Here is a 20,635-nt window from a genome sequence, read left to right on the forward strand (position 1 = left end):
TTACCGCCATACCAAGCGAGACATTAGCGTGTCAATTAAATATGAGAAAAATTAATATAACTTTTCATATTTTGAGTTTTTTCAAAATTTTTTTTTGCCAATCTCTTTGGCCTCGTTTCTGCTAGCGATTCGTCGAGTTTCAACGTTTGTGCCGCATTATTACGCGAGATATTCGCATGTTAAGTTGGTATGGCCACTTTTTATTTTTGAGTTTTTTCAAAATTTTTTTTAGTATTCTTTTAGGCTTCGTTTGTGCCGGCAATTCACCATGTTTCATCGTTTGTGCCGCATTTCTAGGCGAGATATTCGCATGTCAATTTAATATGACAAAAATTGATGTAACTTTTTTTTTTGAACTTATTCAAAATTTCTTTTTGCCAATCTCTTTGGCTTCGTTTGTGCCGCTGATTCGCCAAATTTCATCGTTTGTGCCGCATTAATAAGCGAGATATTCGAATGTCAATTTGGTATGGCCACTTTTTATTTTTGAGTTTTTTCAAAATTTCTTTTTACCATTCTTTTAGGCTTCGTTTGTGCCAGCGATTCACCAAGTTTAATCGTTTGTGCCGCATTTTTAGGCGAGATATTCGCATGTCAATTTGGAATTGCCACTTTTTATTTTTTGAGTTTTTTGAAAATTTCTTTTTACCAATCGTTTGTGCCGCGTTTGTGCCGTCCTTTCCCAAAATTTCAGCCATTAAGCTCAAAAATTGAAAAAGTTATTAAGGATTTAAAGTGGCCATACCAACTTGACGGAAGTTGGACACGCGATTTCGCTTGTTTTTGAGATTTTTCAAAATTTCTTTTTGCCAATCACTTTGGCTTAGTTTCTGCTAGCGATTCGTCGAGTTTCATCGTTTGTGCCGCATTATTACGCGAGATATTGGTATGTCAAGTTGGTATGGCCACTTTTTGTTTTTGGGTTTTTTCAAAATTACTTTTTACCATTCTTTTAGGATTCGTTTGTGCCGGCGATTCACCAAGTTAAATCGTTTGTGCCGCATTTTTAGACGAGATATTCGCATGTCAATTTAATATGACAAAAAATGATATAACTTTTTATTTTTTGAACTTTTTCAAAATTTTGTTTTACCATGCTCTTTGGCCTTGTTTGTGCCGGCGATTCACCAAGTTTCATCCTTTGTGCCGCAATATTAAAGAAGTTATTAAAGAAAAACTGTTACTGACATACTGACGCCAGCAACGCATCTCTACGTCAACTAAAGTATCTAACTGCCAGCATACACCATCGGTTGATGGGTTGATAATTTATCTATAAATACATATCTATTACAGCAAATAATAGTATTTTTCTTTTACCTACAACTTTACAAATAACTATTTTAGTAATATAAAAAGTTTTTTTCGTTTTTACCGCCATACCAAGCGAGATATTAGGGTGTCAAGTAAATATGAGAAAAATTAATATAACTTTTCATATTTTGAATTTTTTCGAAATTTCTTTTTGCCAATCTCTTTGGCCTCGTATCTGCTAGCAATTCGTCGAGTTTCATCGTTTGTGCCGCATTATTACGCGAGATATTCGCATGTCAAGTTGATATGGCCACTTTTTATTTTTGAGTTTTTTCAAAATTTTTTTACCATTCTTTTAGGCTTCGTTTGTGCCAGCGATTCACGAAGTTAAATCGTTTGTGCCGCATTTTTAGACGAGATATTCGCATGTCAATTTAATATGACAAAAAATGATATAACTTTTTATTTTTTGAACTTTTTCAAAAATTTTTTTACCATTCTCCTTGGCCTTGTTTGTGACGGCGATTCACCAAGTTTCATCCTTTGTGCCGCAATATTAAAGAAGTTATTAAAGAAAAACTGTTACTGACATACTGACGCCAGCAGCGCATCTCTACGTCAACTAAAGTAACTAACTGCCAGCATACACCAGCGATTGATGGGTTGATAATTTATCTATAAATACATATCTATTATAGCAAATAATAGTATTTTTCTTTTACCTACAACTTTACAAATAACTATTTTAATAACATAAACAGTTTTTTTCGTTTTTACCGCCATACCAAGCGAGATATTAGCGTGTCAAAAAAATATGAGAAAAATTAATATAACTTTTCATATTTTGAATTTTTTCGAAATTTCCTTTTGCCAAATTCTTTGGCCTCGTTTGTACCGCTGATTCGCCAAATTTCATCGTTTGTGCCGCATTATTAACCGAGATATTCGCATGTCAATTTGGTGTGGCCACTTTTTATTTTTGATTTTTTCAAAATTTCTTTTTACTATTCATTTAGACTTCGTTTGTGCCGGCGATTCACCAAGTTTCATCGTTTTTGTCTCATTTTGAGGCGAGATATTCGCATGTCAATTTAATATGACAAAAATTGATATAACTTTTTTTTTTGAACTTTTTCAAAATTTCTTTTTGCTAATCTTTTTGGCCTGGTTTGTGCCGCTGATTCGCCATCATTCATCGTTTGTGCCGCATTATTAAGCGAGATATTCGCATGTCAAGTTGGTATGGCCACTTTTTATGTTTGAGTTTTTCAAAAATTCTTTTTATTATTCTTTTATGCTTCGTTTGTGCCAGCGATTCACCAAGTTTCATCGTTTGTGCCGCATTTTTAGGCGAGATATTGGCATGTCAATTTGGAATAACCACTTTTTATTTTTTTAGTTTTTTGAAAATTTCTTTTCACTATTCTCTTTGGCCTCGTTTGTGCCTGCGATTCGCCAAGTTTCATCGTTTATGCCGCAATATTAAAGAAGTTATTATAGAAAAACTGTTACTGACATACTGACGCCAGCAGCGCAACTCTACGTCAACTAAAGTAACTAAGTGCCAGTATACAACAGCGGTTGATGGCTTGATAATTTATCTATAAATACATATCTATTACAGCAAATAATAGTACTTTTCTTTTACCTACAACTTTACAAATAACTATTTTAGTAATATAAAAAGTTTTTTATGTTTTTACCGCCATACCAAGCGAGATATTAGCGTGTCAATTAAATATGAGAAAAATTAATATAACTTTTCATTTTTGAATTTTTTCGAAATTTCTTTTTGCCAAACTCTTTGGCCTCGTTTGTACCGCTGATTCGCCAAATTTCATCGTTTGTGCCGCATTATTAAGAGAGATATTTGCATGTCAAGTTGGTATGGCCACTTTCTATTTTTGAGTTTTTTCAAAATTTCGTTTTACCTATCATTTAGGCTTCGTTTGTGCCGGCGATTCACCAAGTTTCATCCTTTGTGCCGCATTTTTAGGCGAGATATTCGCATGTCAATTTATTTTTGACAAAAATTGATATAACTTTTTATTTTTTGAACTTTTTCAAAATTTTTTTTTACCATTCTCTTTGGCCTCGTTTGTGCCGGCGATTCACCAAGTTTCATCCTTTGTGCCGCAATATTAAAGAAGTTATTAAAGAAAAACTGTTACTGACATACTGACGCCAGCAGCGCATCTCTACGTCAACTAAAGTAACTAACTGCCAGCATACAACAGCGGTTGATGGCTTGATAATTTATCTATAAATACATATCTATAACAGCAAATATCAGTATTTTTCTTTTACCTACAACATTACAAAAATAACTATTTTAGTAATATAAAAAGTTTTTTTCGTTTTTATCGCCATACCAAGCGAGATATTAGCGTGTCAATTTAATATGACAAAAATTGATATAACTTTTATTTTGAACTTATTCAAAATTTCTTTTTGCCAATCTCTTTGGCCTCGTTTGTGCCGCTGATTCGCCAAATTTCATCGTTTGTGCCGCATTATTTCGCGAGATATTCGAATGTCAAGTTGGTATGGCCACTTTTTATTTTGGAGTTTTTTCAAAATTTCTTTTTACCATTCTTTTAGGCTTCGTTAGTGCCAGCGATTCACCATATTTCATCGTTTGTGCCGCATTTATAGGCGAGATATTAGCATGTAAATTTAATACGACAAAAATTGATACACTTTTTATTTTTTAAACTTTTTCAAAATTTCTATTGGCCAATCTATTAGGCTTCGTTTGCGCCAGCGATTCACGAAGTTTAATCGTTTGTGCCGCATTTTTAGGCGAGATATTCGCATGTCAATTTGGAATTGCCACTTTTTATTTTTTGAGTTTTTTGAAAATTTCTTTTTACCAATCGTTTGTGCCGCGTTTGTGCCCTCCTTTCCCAAAATTTCAGCTATTAAGCTCAAAAATTGAAAATGTTATTAAGGATTTAAAGTGGCCATACCAACTTGACGGAAGTTGGACACGCGATTTCGCTTGTCTTTGAGATTTTTCAAAAGTTTTTTTTACCATTATCTTTGGCCTTGTTTGTGCCGGCGATTCACCAAGTTTCATCGTTTCTGAAGCAATATTAAAGAAGTTATTATAGAAAAACTGTTACTGACATACTGACGCCAGCAGCGCATCTCTACGTCAACTAAGGTAACTAACTGCCAGTATACAACAGAGGTTGATGGCTTGATAATTTATCTATAAATACATATCTATTGCAGCAAATAATAGTATTTTTCTTTTACCTACAACTTTACAAATAACTATTTTAGTAATATAAAAAGTTTTTTTCGTTTTTACCGCCATACCAAGCAAGATATTAGCGTGTCAAGTAAATATGAGAAAAATTAATATAACCTTTCATATTTTGAATTTTTTCAAAATTTCTTTTTGCCAATCTCTTTGGCTTCGTTTCTGCTAGCGATTCGCCAAATTTCATCGTTTGTGCCGCATTATTAAGCGAGATATTTGCATGTCAAGTTGGTATGGCCACTTTTTATTTTTGAGTTTTTTCAAAATTTTTTTATACCATTCTCTTTGGCCTCGTTTGTGCCGGCGATTCACCAAGTTTCATCCTTTGTGCCGCAATATTAATGAAGTTATTAAAGAAAAACTGTTACTGACATACTGACGCCAGCAGCGCATCTCTACGTCAAATAAAGTAACTACCTGCCAGAATACACCAGCGGTTGATGGGTTGATAATTTATCTATAAATACATATCTATTACAGCAAATAATAGTATTTTTCTTTTACCAACAACTTTAGAAATAACTATTTTAGTAATATAAAAAGTTTTTTTCGTTTTTACCGCCATACCATGCGAGATATTAGCGTGTCAATTAAATATGAGAAAAATTAATATAACTTTTCATATTTTGAATTTTTCAAAATTTCTTTTTGCCAATCTCTTTGGCGTCGTTTCTGCTAGCGATTCTTCGAGTTTCATCGTTTGTGCCGCATTTTTAGGCGAGATATTCGCATGTCAATTTAATATGACAAAATTTGATATAACTTTTTATTTTTTGAACTTTTTCAAAATTTTGTTTTACCATGCTCTTTGGCCTTGTTTGTGCCGGCGATTCACCAAGTTTCATCCTTTGTGCCGCAATATTATTGAAGTTATTAAAGATAAACTGTTACTGACATACTGACGCCAGCAGCGCATCTTTACGTCAACTAAAGTAACTAACTGCCAGCATACACCAGCGGTTGATGGGTTGATAATTTATCTATAAATACATATCTGTTACAGCAAATAATAGTATTTTTCTTTTACCTACAACTTTAGAAATAACTATTTTAGTAATATAAATAGTTTTTTTCATTTTTACCGCCATACCAAGCGAGACATTATCGTGTCAATTAAATATGAGAAAAATTAATATAACTTTTCATATTTTGAGTTTATTCAAAATTTTTTTTTGCCAATCTCTTTGGCCTCGTTTCTGCTAGCGATTCGTCGAGTTTCAACGTTTGTGCCGCATTATTACGCGAGATATTCGCATGTTAAGTTGGTATGGCCACTTTTTATTTTTGAGTTTTTTCAAAATTTTTTTTACTATTCTTTTAGGCTTCGTTTGTGCCGGCAATTCACCATGTTTCATCGTTTGTGCCGCATTTCTAGGCGAGATATTCGCATGTCAATTTAATATGACAAAAATTGATGTAACTTTTTTTTTTGAACTTATTCAAAATTTCTTTTTGCCAATCTCTTTGGCTTCGTTTGTGCCGCTGATTCGCCAAATTTCATCGTTTGTGCCGCATTAATAAGCGAGATATTCGAATGTCAATTTGGTATGGCCACTTTTTATTTTTGAGTTTTTTCAAAATTTCTTTTTACCATTCTTTTAGGCTTCGTTTGTGCCAGCGATTCACCAAGTTTAATCGTTTGTGCCGCATTTTTAGGCGAGATATTCGCATGTCAATTTGGAATTGCCACTTTTTATTTTTTGAGTTTTTTGAAAATTTCTTTTTACCAATCGTTTGTGCCGCGTTTGTGCCGTCCTTTCCCAAAATTTCAGCCATTAAGCTCAAAAATTGAAAAAGTTATTAAGGATTTAAAGTGGCCATACCAACTTGACGGAAGTTGGACACGCGATTTCGCTTGTTTTTGAGATTTTTCAAAATTTCTTTTTGCCAATCACTTTGGCTTCGTTTCTGCTAGCGATTCGTCGAGTTTCATCGTTTGTGCCGCATTATTACGCGAGATATTGGTATGTCAAGTTGGTATGGCTGTTGGATCCTCGCAAGGAGATGCGGCCCCCCTTGTGGGAAATTTAGAATGATGCAGTGGAGGGTTGGCTGCATTGGAGGTCTGTAGGGAGAAAGGAACTGCGTACGTGACCTGGCTCAGGCAGTTGTCCTTGGACTTCATAAAAAGTTGTTGGGTCGTTTTTTCAATGTGTGTTTTGCCGGTGTCTCTGTGCTTAGCATCAGAAAAGATTTTCGGGCTTCTTCTGGTTAGGTGTGAATTTTTGTGCCGTGATCAGATCACTATAGTAATCTATTGGATCCATTGGATGTTTTAGTTTTTATAATTGGTCATGACCATTCTAGAAAATAATGTAATGCCTACTCATGTAAGTCTCAAACTTTATAATACGCCATAGACTAATGTGTTCCTATTTCGTCAAGAAATGTTTTTATTATTTTGAATTCTAGCTTTAAGATTTCCCGTTTGTCAAGAAATGTTTTTATTATTTTGAATTCTAGCTTTAAGATTTCCCGTTTGTCAAGAAAGGTTTTTATTATTTTGAATTCTAGCTTTAAGATTTCCCGTTTGTCAAGAAAGGTTTTTATTATTTTGAATTCTAGCTTTAAGATTTCCCGATTGTCAAAATTAATAAATATTTGTTTCTTTATAAAAGGTATTTTGAGTGGTGGTGTCCCCCACCTAGTTCCATCCCCTATTTAACTGTTAATTTAAAATATTATGTCTAATTGTCCTTCCTCCCTCTACGTCGATTAATCATGGTGCCGAAACCCGGGAACACTCAAGATACCTATTAAATAAATAAGTAAATAAATAAATAATTACATAATTTTTTGTGTTCTGTTTAGACTTATAGTAATTTTCATTTGTTTATATATATATATGAATATACTTGTAGCTTAGATATACACAGTCATATTTTAATTTCGCTTTAAAATTATTTTTTGGAACATCGTTCATATTTTATATTGTTCATATTTTTTCATTGTGATCTAGCCTGAAGTCAAGTTATTCTTGGAATTTACAAATGTATTGTTTTAGTCACTCATAGGTTACGTCTTGCCTTTGCCTTGTGGCTCCGTATTTTTTGTGTTAATTATAATGTCAAATTAAATATTTCGTTTGCACTATAAACCTTGTTTATTCTCGTATTCTGTATTTACTATTCAACAATTATTTATATATATAATTTTTTTTTGTCCGTGTTGTTCTGTCAAGTTCTTGTTCAACTTGTTTTATAATTATACTAATTTGTTTTTTGTTAAATTTATACTATTTTAAATTTATACTGTTTTACAAATTTATACTATCTTTTGTATTGTGTATTTATATTTTGTATTTTGTATTTTTTTTGTCGACAAGAGTTATTAGTTGTGTCCAATTTTAGGATCATGGAGGAGTCCCTGGAGAAAGTCACCCCCCCTGTTTCGCCAGTCCCGTCGGTTTCCCCCTCGTTGGAGGAAACTCCCCGAGCTTCCACCCAACCTGAGGCCAGCGAGAGTCTCAATGCTATCAGATGTCGGCACCTCGTTGCCAGGTTGGACCAGTGGGCTCGGAGTGTTCAGTTGTTGGACCTGGATTCCCCAGACAGAGTTGCAAGGTGCCAACAGTTCTCCGCTCTCTTTCAATCCTTGTCCCAGACTGTGGACAGGGAAGCCTGGGAGTGGCTTCGACTGTTGGCGCCAGAGGATAGTGGTCCCTTAGCCCTGGCACTGTCTGCCAGTCATGCTCAGGCAGAGCTCGCCCATTTGTCTATCGTCCTCCCTGCCTTGGCTACACCCCTCATGATGGAAAATGTGCCGACTTCCTCACCGCCCAGTCCCGTTCCCGATGATTCTGTGTCAGAGTTGGCGCGGAGACAGCTTCAGGAACTGGTCATCCCTAGAATTCCCGTGTTTGGAGGGGAAGTATTATCATATAGAGAGTTCAAACGGACCTTCCAGTCGGAGGTCCATAAATTGGCTCTCTCACCTGCCAAGCGACTTCAGGCGTTGCGGTCTTGCCTGAGGGGTCCACCCTTGTCGATCATTCAGAATGCCACCCTGACGGAGGCCGGGTACCTCTACGCTTGGGAGACATTAGACGGCCGGTATGAGGGGAGGCTAAGAATTGCTAGTGCCATGCTGGAAGCCTTCCTTCAATTCCCGGCCGCTGGCTCCAGCATGGAAGATATCATCGCTTGGCTGTCTGGGCGACAGATTCTCCTCGACCACTGCGACATCCCTGAACCCCTGGACTTCTTGTTGTGTCATGTCTCCCTGTCTGTCCTGTCCCCTGGCCTTCAGGAGGAGTTCCGGAAAAAATGCCTTGGTTCCTTTGACGAATTGCCCCGCAGTGGTCAAGTATTGGACTTTCTAAAGCAGCAGGAAGACAGGTTTTCCCCTAAACTGGTCCCCTTACAGAAAATGTCGCATTCATCTGCTCAGTCTGGTCCTAGCCAGGCTTCCGCCCCCTTTACTCCTTCATCCGGTCCTGCCCCTCCGGTCGACGAACCACAGGTGGTGGAGGTCCCTTCGCCAAACCAGTTTAGACCGTATCGCCCCAAGTCAGTCAGTTTTGTCCCCCGCACACCGAGGAGGCCTTCACCTACCCCTTCCCCGGCTCCAGTTCGGCGCTCCACGCCTTCTACGTCCTGCGCCCCCGCCTCCTCAGTCTCTTCAATCCGATGCTACTTTTGTGGGGGACCACATCGGTTGTCCCGCTGCGACAGATATTTGCAATTGTCTGGCAAGGATAGGTGGAGTTTTGTCGCGGAGGAACGCCTGTGTGTTAATTGCCTGTCTAAATATCATCAAGTATCCCGCTGTCCCTGCCAGGTGGGGTGTGGCAAATGTCATGGCGAGCACCACACCACCTTGCACCCCCCTCCTCAGTCTTCCAGCGTATGCCAAGAAGCACGAAGTGCCTCCCACCTGCCGTCCTTAATGTCCTTGAGGACATGTCCGCCTCCAGAATCTAAGTCCTCTTCCAAACAAGCCTCTTCACCCTCTCAATCCAGATCTTCACCTCCTTTTCCCAAACGCCCACTCCTTCCCCCCAGTTCCTTTGAGCCTCTACTGTCAGTCAGGGACTCTGATTCCAGACCTACGTCATCATCCTCGGGCAGCATATCCCCTGTCCTTCCCATAACCTATTTTGGCCGACATCCAGCACCAACCCCCCAGTCAGATTTATAGGTTCTTGGCAGGCACGATACCCCTCCCTTATCCAGTGTCGTCTTCTGTCGTCGTAGACATTGTCGTTTATGTCATGCTACGAAAGCCTCCCGAAAATCAATATTCAAGTCTTTCCCATCCGACATGTCAGTTTCCCCCACTGCCATGGTGTATCTCCTTGGAGGAGATAGCCAGTGGTATCGTGCTCGTGCCCTGCTGGATTCAGGCAGTGAGATTAATCTAATGTCAGCAACCTTCGCCAAAGAATGTAAACTGAGTTATTCTCCCATGTCAGGTGCTATCCGAGGAATAGGAGGAAATATTGCCACCCAGGTCGTGGGTTTTGTGTCAACTAATTTAAAACAATGCCCGCCATTTTCCCAACTTAAAGTTCCCTTTCGCGTAGTCACTAAGACAGTTCCGGATGCTCCATCCTCGTATTTTCCTGTCGGTGATTGGGTACACCTAGCAAATAAATATTTAGCCGACCCGACTTTCAATGAACCAAGCCCAGTAGACGTGGTATTTTCAGCTTCGGTCTTTGATGCCCTCGATCTCAGTCAGATGATTCGCTCACAAAATGGCTCCCCTAACGCACGATTGACAACCCTTGGCTGGGTCATGTCTGGTCCCCTGAAAAGGCTACCTGTTAAAAGGGTTCGTTTTCACCCTTCTGTCCAAAACCACATGTCTAACTCCAAACTTTATCGGACCTATTATAAAATATTATTTAAACATAAGTATGGTCATTTAATCCCCTCTAAGGTACCTAATAATGAGTCTAATCCTGAAGACAAGACTCCAACCAGCACCCCTCCTGGTGAGTATGAGTCTGAGCCAGTTGCTCATCGTAATAACCCTGAACTTATCATGGAACCAGAACAGTCAGTTACTCCTAGCCGGTCTTCGTCCTCTGCTCAAATTTTGTCAACCCTCGAAGAGGAAGTCACTCCTCAGCCTTGTGCTCGCCCAACCTTAGACATTCCGCTCCCTCCTCCAAAACCACAACGTTTAAATAGAACGCGGCGTCCGCTACAAATTCTTACCAGCCCGGATTCTGAGTCTTTTCCTCCTACCACAATTTCAGCGGAAGCTTCTTCTTCTGAAAATTCTACCTTGCCTGTTAAGTCTTCCTTATGCAATCCTGTGTCGGTTGTCTCTATCCAACCTACTGTACTCCGCTTCAGCTCAGTAAAATCCTCCCAACCAAGTCAGCATCCCCCCGATCAGGTCCTGTCCCGCCTCATGGAAAAAATGTTTGCCCTGGAGGAAGTATCTGAAGTCTCTCCCCTTACGCCAGAGGAGTTGAAGGCCGAAGAGTGTTTCTCTAAGTCTCACTCTCGACTCCCTGATGGTCGCTTTTCAGTAGCACTGCCGCTCAAAACCAGTCCTTGTTGTCTCGGCGAGTCTAGAAAGGTTGCTCTAAAGCGCCTTCTTCAGACTGAGTCTCGCCATGCGAAGTCTCCACATCTTCGCCCTCCCTATGTCGAATTCATGCGAGACTACCTAGAGTCGAAACACATGGAGCTAGCTCCTCCCCTAAAGTCGGGTCAAGTTACCTATTACATACCCCATCACGCGGTACATCGCCCAGATGACCCCCCGGAGAAGATCAGAGTTGTCTTCAATGCCTCTCAGAAGTCCTCATCAGGCGTTTCCCTCAATGAGCTCTTACTCCCTGGCCCTAGATTACAGCTTGACATCTGGAAGGTTGTTACCAGATTCAGAGTTGACAGGTGGGTATTTACAGCCGATATTCGTCAAATGTTTCGTCAAATATTGCACCCCCCTGAAGACAGAGACCTATTACGTATCCTTTGGCGCTTTGATACCAGTCAACCGGTTCAGGAGTACAGACTGTGTACTGTCACGTATGGAACCACGTCAGCGCCCTACTTAGCATGTCGCGTGTTACAAGAGTTAGCCCTCACTTCGCAGAATTCCTTTCCCCAAGCAGCAGAGATCCTTAGGGATCGTACTTATGTCGATGACGTCTCCGGAGGCGGCCCTACTTTTGAAGCGGCCCTGGAATCGAGAGACCAACTCATAAGGTTACTAAGTCAAGCTCAAATCGAGCTCAGAAAATGGGCAGCCAATCACCCTCGACTGTTAGAAAAAATTCCTCTCGACCACCTTCTCCCAGCAATGTCTTCCGTATGTCTAGAGAATGACGAGGAGTCACAATTAAAAATCCTTGGCCTCTGTTGGAACCCCTCACAAGACTATTTCCATTTTTTGATTCGTTCAGTCCCCAATATTCAAACTAAAAAACAATTAGCCAGTCAGATCGCAAAAGTTTTTGATCCATTGGGATGGTTAATCCCAATAACAGTTTTTGCTCGTGCAATATTTCGAGTCGTTTGTCAAGCCTCCTTTAGCTGGGACGATCCTTTACCTTCATCCATTATCCAAGAATGGTCTCAGTTTGCTGTCACCCTTCCGGAACTCTCAAATATTCGTATCCCTAGATTCTTGTCCTTGTCTACTCCTAAATTTTATTTAACCGGTTTTGCTGATGCATCGGAACGGGCATATGCAGCCGTAGTGTACCTTGTGTCACTTTCTGAGGAAACAGTCATCAGCCTGATCATGTCTAAAGCCAGAATGGCTCCAATGAAACCTGTTACGCTCCCACGCCTCGAGCTTTGTGCCGCTCATCTCCTGGCTCTCACACTCCATAAAGTCAGTCTTCTCTTCCCTCAGATACCCTCTCCAAACATTTTCGCCTTTTCCGATTCTACCATAGCTCTTGCCTGGATAACCGCTACCCCACCTCCACATTGGAAGGTGTTTGTAGGCAATAGAGTGGCTGCCATTTTAGAAAAGGTACCCGCTTCCCAATGGTTTCATGTCCCTTCATCGCAGAACCCTGCGGACTGTGCCTCACGTGGGCTAAAGCCACAGGAGTTGGTAAACCACCCCTTGTGGTGGGAAGGCCCTCCTTGGCTAAAATTGAACCCTGAGTCATGGCCCCTAAGACAAGTAAATGCAGATTTGTCGGACCCAATGGTGGGGGCAGAAATTCGCTCCCAGGCTCTTAATGTATCGATCGCAGTCTCCTCCCCTGAGGATTTGGAATCCAAGTTCTCCAATTTGCATACGCTTATCAACGTGGTTGCCTGGTGTCTAAGATTCGCCCACAATGCCAGAAATTCAGCCCACCACATCTCAGGCCCATTAAAGGTCAAAGAACGCGGTGAAGCCCTGCGTGCCCTGATTGTTCGAGCTCAGCGACATTCATTTTTAGAAGAAATTGAAGATGCCCAGTCCTCCAGACCTAAATTACGCCTGGTCAGAATTTTAGGCTTATTCATACATACCGACGGAGTATTGCGAGTTGGAGGAAGATTAAGACAAGCCAATATCCCTGAGTCCAATAAACACCCGGCCCTGTTGCCTCAGCAACATCCCCTTACGGCCCTGGTAATTCAAGACGCTCACGTATCCAATCTCCATGTAGGCCCTACCGCCACTCATGCCTTTCTCCGAAACAGATATTGGATCACTAATGGAAAAAATGTAGTTCGACGTCAATTGTCATCATGTAATAAATGTTTCAGCATTAAACCATCCCCTTTCAACCCCATTATGGGTCAACTGCCAGAGGGAAGAGCCAGCGCCTCACCACCCTTCACGACTACTGGTATTGACTACGCAGGCCCCTTCAACGTAAAAATTGCGTCACTTCGGTCCGCCAAGGTCCTCCAATGCTACCTCGCTATCTTCATCTGCTTTTCGACAAAGGCCATTCACTTAGAATTGGTCACTGACCTCACGACTCAGGCCTTTCTAGCCGCCTTAAACCGATTCATAGCCAGGCGAGGCATGCCTAGTCACATATGGTCTGACAATGGTACTAATTTTGTCGGCGCTACCAGGAGACTTAAGGAAGTATCTGCCTTGTTGAATGATTCCCAATGTCAAGAGTCGATCCTACGAGAGTCCGGAAGAAGAGGAGTCGAGTGGCACTTCATCCCACCAAGAGCACCCCACTTCGGTGGTCTATGGGAGGCAGCGGTCAAGTCCACGAAACGTTTGCTGAAAGTTACCTTGGGCCTGCAAGAGCCCACAATGGAGTGTCTTCTCACCATTATCTGCCAGGTCGAGGCTATTTTAAATTCACGACCTCTGACAGCCCTTTCGTCGTCGCCAGACGATCTACAAGTCTTAACGCCAGGACATTTCCTAATTATGCGTCCAATGACTGCTCTTCCGACTAGTGACTCCCTGAACCAACGCACCGCCCTCAAGTCTAAGTGGGCAATGGCCCAATTCACTGTTAGCCAGTTTTGGAAACGATGGCATCGGGAGTACCTCCTTGATCAGCAGGCAATGATCAAATGGCATTCGCCCTCTTTCCCAGCGGCAGAAGGACAAATAGTCACGATTATGGACGACAACCTCCCTCCACTGCAATGGTCCTTAGGCCGGATCACCAAATTGCATTATGGCCGAGATGACGTGGCCAGGGTGGCCGAGGTGAAGACGGCGTCCGGAGTTATCAGCCGCCCTGTCAGGAAGCTGTGCCCTCTCCCAAATCAGTAAGTGGAACTCTGGCGAGTCCACTGCGGGGGAGGATGTTGGATCCTCGCAAGGAGATGCGGCCCCCCTTGTGGGAAATTTAGAATGATGCAGTGGAGGGTTGGCTGCATTGGAGGTCTGTAGGGAGAAAGGAACTGCGTACGTGACCTGGCTCAGGCAGTTGTCCTTGGACTTCATAAAAAGTTGTTGGGTCGTTTTTTCAATGTGTGTTTTGCCGGTGTCTCTGTGCTTAGCATCAGAAAAGATTTTCGGGCTTCTTCTGGTTAGGTGTGAATTTTTGTGCCGTGATCAGATCACTATAGTAATCTATTGGATCCATTGGATGTTTTAGTTTTTATAATTGGTCATGACCATTCTAGAAAATAATGTAATGCCTACTCATGTAAGTCTCAAACTTTATAATACGCCATAGACTAATGTGTTCCTATTTCGTCAAGAAATGTTTTTATTATTTTGAATTCTAGCTTTAAGATTTCCCGTTTGTCAAGAAATGTTTTTATTATTTTGAATTCTAGCTTTAAGATTTCCCGTTTGTCAAGAAAGGTTTTTATTATTTTGAATTCTAGCTTTAAGATTTCCCGTTTGTCAAGAAAGGTTTTTATTATTTTGAATTCTAGCTTTAAGATTTCCCGATTGTCAAAATTAATAAATATTTGTTTCTTTATAAAAGGTATTTTGAGTGGTGGTGTCCCCCACCTAGTTCCATCCCCTATTTAACTGTTAATTTAAAATATTATGTCTAATTGTCCTTCCTCCCTCTACGTCGATTAATCAATGGCCACTTTTTGTTTTTGGGTTTTTTCAAAATTACTTTTTACCATTCTTTTAGGATTCGTTTGTGCCGGCGATTCACCAAGTTAAATCGTTTGTGCCGCATTTTTAGACGAGATATTCGCATGTCAATTTAATATGACAAAAAATGATATAACTTTTTATTTTTTGAACTTTTTCAAAATTTTGTTTTACCATGCTCTTTGGCCTTGTTTGTGCCGGCGATTCACCAAGTTTCATCCTTTGTGCCGCAATATTAAAGAAGTTATTAAAGAAAAACTGTTACTGACATACTGACGCCAGCAACGCATCTCTACGTCAACTAAAGTATCTAACTGCCAGCATACACCATCGGTTGATGGGTTGATAATTTATCTATAAATACATATCTATTACAGCAAATAATAGTATTTTTCTTTTACCTACAACTTTACAAATAACTATTTTAGTAATATAAAAAGTTTTTTTCGTTTTTACCGCCATACCAAGCGAGATATTAGGGTGTCAAGTAAATATGAGAAAAATTAATATAACTTTTCATATTTTGAATTTTTTCGAAATTTCTTTTTGCCAATCTCTTTGGCCTCGTATCTGCTAGCAATTCGTCGAGTTTCATCGTTTGTGCCGCATTATTACGCGAGATATTCGCATGTCAAGTTGATATGGCCACTTTTTATTTTTGAGTTTTTTCAAAATTTTTTTACCATTCTTTTAGGCTTCGTTTGTGCCAGCGATTCACCAAGTTTCATCGTTTTTGTCTCATTTTGAGGCGAGATATTCGCATGTCAATTTAATATGACAAAAATTGATATAACTTTTTTTTTTTGAACTTTTTCAAAATTTCTTTTTGCTAATCTTTTTGGCCTGGTTTGTGCCGCTGATTCGCCATCATTCATCGTTTGTGCCGCATTATTAAGCGAGATATTCGCATGTCAAGTTGGTATGGCCACTTTTTATGTTTGAGTTTTTCAAAAATTCTTTTTATTATTCTTTTATGCTTCGTTTGTGCCAGCGATTCACCAAGTTTCATCGTTTGTGCCGCATTTTTAGGCGAGATATTGGCATGTCAATTTGGAATAACCACTTTTTATTTTTTGAGTTTTTTGAAAATTTCTTTTCACTATTCTCTTTGGCCTCGTTTGTGCCTGCGATTCGCCAAGTTTCATCGTTTATGCCGCAATATTAAAGAAGTTATTATAGAAAAACTGTTACTGACATACTGACGCCAGCAGCGCAACTCTACGTCAACTAAAGTAACTAAGTGCCAGTATACAACAGCGGTTGATGGCTTGATATTTATCTATAAATACATATCTATTACAGCAAATAATAGTATTTTTCTTTTACCTACAACTTTACAAATAACTATTTTAGTAATATAAAAAGTTTTTTATGTTTTTACCGCCATACCAAGCGAGATATTAGCGTGTCAATTAAATATGAGAAAAATTAATATAACTTTTCATTTTTGAATTTTTTCGAAATTTCTTTTTGCCAAACTCTTTGGCCTCGTTTGTACCGCTGATTCGCCAAATTTCATCGTTTGTGCCGCATTATTAAGAGAGATATTTGCATGTCAAGTTGGTATGGCCACTTTCTATTTTTGAGTTTTTTCAAAATTTCGTTTTACCTATCATTTAGGCTTCGTTTGTGCCGGCGATTCACCAAGTTTCATCCTTTGTGCCGCATTTTTAGGCGAGATATTCGCATGTCAATTTATTTTTGACAAAAATTGATATAACTTTTTATTTTTTGAACTTTTTCAAAATTTCTATTGGCCAATCTATTTGGCCTCGTTTGTGCCGCTGATTCCAAAAAATTTCATCGTTTGTGCCGCATTATTAAGCGAGATATTCGCATGTCAAGTTGGTATGGCCACTTTTTATTTTTGAGTTTTTTCAAAATTTCTTTTTACCATTATTTTAGGCTTCGTTTGCGCCAGCGATTCACGAAGTTTAATCGTTTGTGCCGCATTTTTAGGCGAGATATTCGCATGTCAATTTGGAATTGCCACATTTTATTTTTTGAGTTTTTTGAAAATTTCTTTTTACCAATCGTTTGTGCCGCGTTTGTGCCCTCCTTTCCCAAAATTTCAGCTATTAAGCTCAAAAATTGAAAATGTTATTATGGATTTAAAGTGGCCATACCAACTTGACGGAAGTTGGACACGCGATTTCGCTTGTCTTTGAGATTTTTCAAAAGTTTTTTTTACCATTATCTTTGGCCTTGTTTGTGCCGGCGATTCACCAAGTTTCATCGTTTCTGAAGCAATATTAAAGAAGTTATTATAGAAAAACTGTTACTGACATACTGACGCCAGCAGCGCATCTCTACGTCAACTAAGGTAACTAACTGCCAGTATACAACAGCGGTTGATGGCTTGATAATTTATCTATAAATACATATCTATTGCAGCAAATAATAGTATTTTTCTTTTACCTACAACTTTACAAATAACTATTTTAGTAATATAAAAAGTTTTTTTCGTTTTTACCGCCATACCAAGCAAGATATTAGCGTGTCAAGTAAATATGAGAAAAATTAATATAACCTTTCATATTTTGAATTTTTTCAAAATTTCTTTTTGCCAATCTCTTTGGCTTCGTTTCTGCTAGCGATTCGCCAAATTTCATCGTTTGTGCCGCATTATTAAGCGAGATATTTGCATGTCAAGTTGGTATGGCCACTTTTTATTTTTGAGTTTTTTCAAAATTTTTTTATACCATTCTCTTTGGCCTCGTTTGTGCCGGCGATTCACCAAGTTTCATCCTTTGTGCCGCAATATTAATGAAGTTATTAAAGAAAAACTGTTACTGACATACTGACGCCAGCAGCGCATCTCTACGTCAACTAAAGTAACTACCTGCCAGAATACACCAGCGGTTGATGGGTTGATAATTTATCTATAAATACATATCTATTACAGCAAATAATAGTATTTTTCTTTTACCTACAACTTTAGAAATAACTATTTTAGTAATATAAAAAGTTTTTTTCGTTTTTACCGCCATACCATGCGAGATATTAGCGTGTCAATTAAATATGAGAAAAATTAATATAACTTTTCATATTTTGAATTTTTCAAAATTTCTTTTTGCCAATCTCTTTGGCGTCGTTTCTGCTAGCGATTCTTCGAGTTTCATCGTTTGTGCCGCATTTTTAGGCGAGATATTCGCATGTCAATTTAATATGACAAAATTTGATATAACTTTTATTTTTTTGGACTTTTTCAAAATTTCTTTTTGCCAATCTATTTGGCCTCTTTTGTGCCGCTGATTCGCCAAATTTCATCGTTTGTGGCGCATTATTAAGAGAGATATTTGCATGTCAAGTTGGTATGGCCACTTTCTATTTTTGAGTTTTTTCAAAATTCGTTTTACCTATCATTTAGGCTTCGTTTGTGCCGGCGATTCACCAAGTTTCATCCTTTGTGCCGCATTTTTAGGCGAGATATTCGCATGTCAATTTATTTTTGACAAAAATTGATATAACTTTTTATTTTTTGAACTTTTTCAAACTTTTTTTATACCATTCTCTTCGGCCTAGTTTGTGCCGGCGATTCACCAAGTTTCATCTTTTGTGCCGCAATATTAAAGAAGTTATTAAAGAAAAACTGTTACTGACATACTGACGCCAGCAGCGCATCTCTACGTCAACTAAAGTAACTATCTGCCAGCATACAACAGCGGTTGATGGCTTGATAATTTATCTATAAATACATATCTATTACAGCAAATTTCAGTATTTTTCTTTTACCTACAACTTTAGAAATACCTATTTTAGTAATATAAAAAGTTTTTTTCGTTTTTACCGCCATACCAAGCGAAATATTAGCGTGTCAAGTAAATATGAGATAAATTAATATAACTTTTCATATTTTGAATTTTTCAAAATTTCTTTTTGCCAATCTCTTTGGCCTCGTTTCTGTTAGCAATTCGTCGAGTTTCATCGTTTGTGCCGCATTATTACGCGAGATATTCGCATGTTAATTTGATATGGCCACTTTTTATTTTTGAGTTATTTCAAAAATTTTTTTACCATTCTTTTAGGCTTCGTTTGTGCCGGCGATTCACCAAGTTTCATCGTTTGTGCCGCATTTTTAGGCGAGATATTCGCATGTCAATTTAATATGACAAAAATTGATATAACTTTTTTTTGAACTTATTCAAAATTTCTTTTTGCCAATCTCTTTGGCCTCGTTTGTGCCGCTGGTTCGCCAAATTTCATCGTTTGTGCCGCATTATTAAGCGAGATATTCGAATGTCAAGTTGGTATGGCCACTTTTTATTTTTGAGTTTTTTCAAAACTTCTTTTTACCATTCTTTTAGGCTTCGTTTGTGCCAGCGATTCACCATGTTTTATCGTTTGTGCCGCATTTATAGGCGAGATATTTGCATGTAAATTTAATATGACAAAAATTGATACACTTTATTTTTTAAACTTTTTCAAAATTTCTTTTGGCCAATCTATTTGGCCTCGTTTGTACCGCTGATTCCCCAAATTTCATCGTTTGTGCCGCATTATTAAGCGAGATATTCGCATGTCAAGTTGGTATGGCCACTTTTTATTTTTGAGTTTTTTCAAAATTTCTTTTTACCATTATTTTAGGCTTCGTTTGCGCCAGCGATTCACCAAGTTTAATCGTTTGTGCCGCATTTTTTAGGCGAGATATTCGCATGTCAATTTGGAATTGCCACTTTTTATTTTTTGAGTTTTTTGAAAATTTCTTTTTACCAAACGTTTGTGCCGCGTTTGTACCCTCCTTTCCTAAAATTTCAGCTATTAAGCTCAAAAATTGAAAATGTTATTAAGGATTTAATGTGGCCATACCAACTTGACGGAAGTTGGACACGCGATTTCGCTTGTCTTTGAGATTTTTCAAAAGTTTTTTTTACCATTATCTTTGGCCTTGTTTGTGCCGGCGATTCACCAAGTTTCATCGTTTCTGCCGCAATATTAAAGAAGTTATTATAGAAAAACTGTTACTGACATACTGACGCCAGCAGCGCATCTCTACGTCAACTAAGGTAACTAACTGCCAGTATACAACAGCGGTTGATGGCTTGATAATTTATCTATAAATACATATCTATTGCAGCAAATAATAGTATTTTTCTTTTACCTACAACTTTACAAATAACTATTTTAGTAATATAAAAAGTTTTTTTCGTTTTTACCGCCATACCAAGCAAGATATTAGCGTGTCAAGTAAATATGAGAAAAATTAATATAACCTTTCATATTTTGAATTTTTTCAAAATTTCTTTTTGCCAATCTCTTTGGCTTCGTTTCTGCTAGCGATTCGCCAAATTTCATCGTTTGTGCCGCATTATTAAGCGAGATATTTGCATGTCAAGTTGGTATGGCCACTTTTTATTTTTGAGTTTTTTCAAAATTTCTTTTTACCATTCTTTTAGGCTTTGTTTGTGCCGGCGATTCACCAAGTTAAATCGTTTGTGCCGCATTTTTAGGCGAGATATTCGCATGTCAATTTAATATGACAAAAATTGATATAACTTTTTATTTTTTGAACTTATTCAAAATTTTTTTTTACCATTCTCTTTGGCCTCGTTTGTGCCGGCGATTCACCAAGTTTCATCGTTTGTGCCGCAATATTAATGAAGTTATTATAGAAAAACTGTTACTGACATACTGACGCCAGCAGCGCATCTCTACGTCAAC

The 20,635-nt window shown here is 38.6% G+C and overlaps 1 protein-coding gene across 1 annotated transcript; it reads left to right on the forward strand.

Moving 5' to 3' along the window:
- Positions 1-9,784: 9,784 nt before the first annotated feature.
- LOC141452064 (uncharacterized) lies at positions 9,785-14,185 on the forward strand. The gene has a single exon (XM_074123885.1). It carries the CDS (start codon positions 9,785-9,787, stop codon positions 14,183-14,185), a length of 4,401 nt encoding a protein of 1,466 aa, XP_073979986.1.
- The last annotated feature ends 6,450 nt before the right edge of the window (positions 14,186-20,635 follow it).

This window comes from Rhodnius prolixus, unplaced genomic scaffold (genome assembly GCF_049639745.1).
Source record: "Rhodnius prolixus isolate KJV_2025 unplaced genomic scaffold, Rpr scaffold_32, whole genome shotgun sequence".
Taxonomy (NCBI): Eukaryota; Metazoa; Arthropoda; class Insecta; order Hemiptera; family Reduviidae; genus Rhodnius; species Rhodnius prolixus.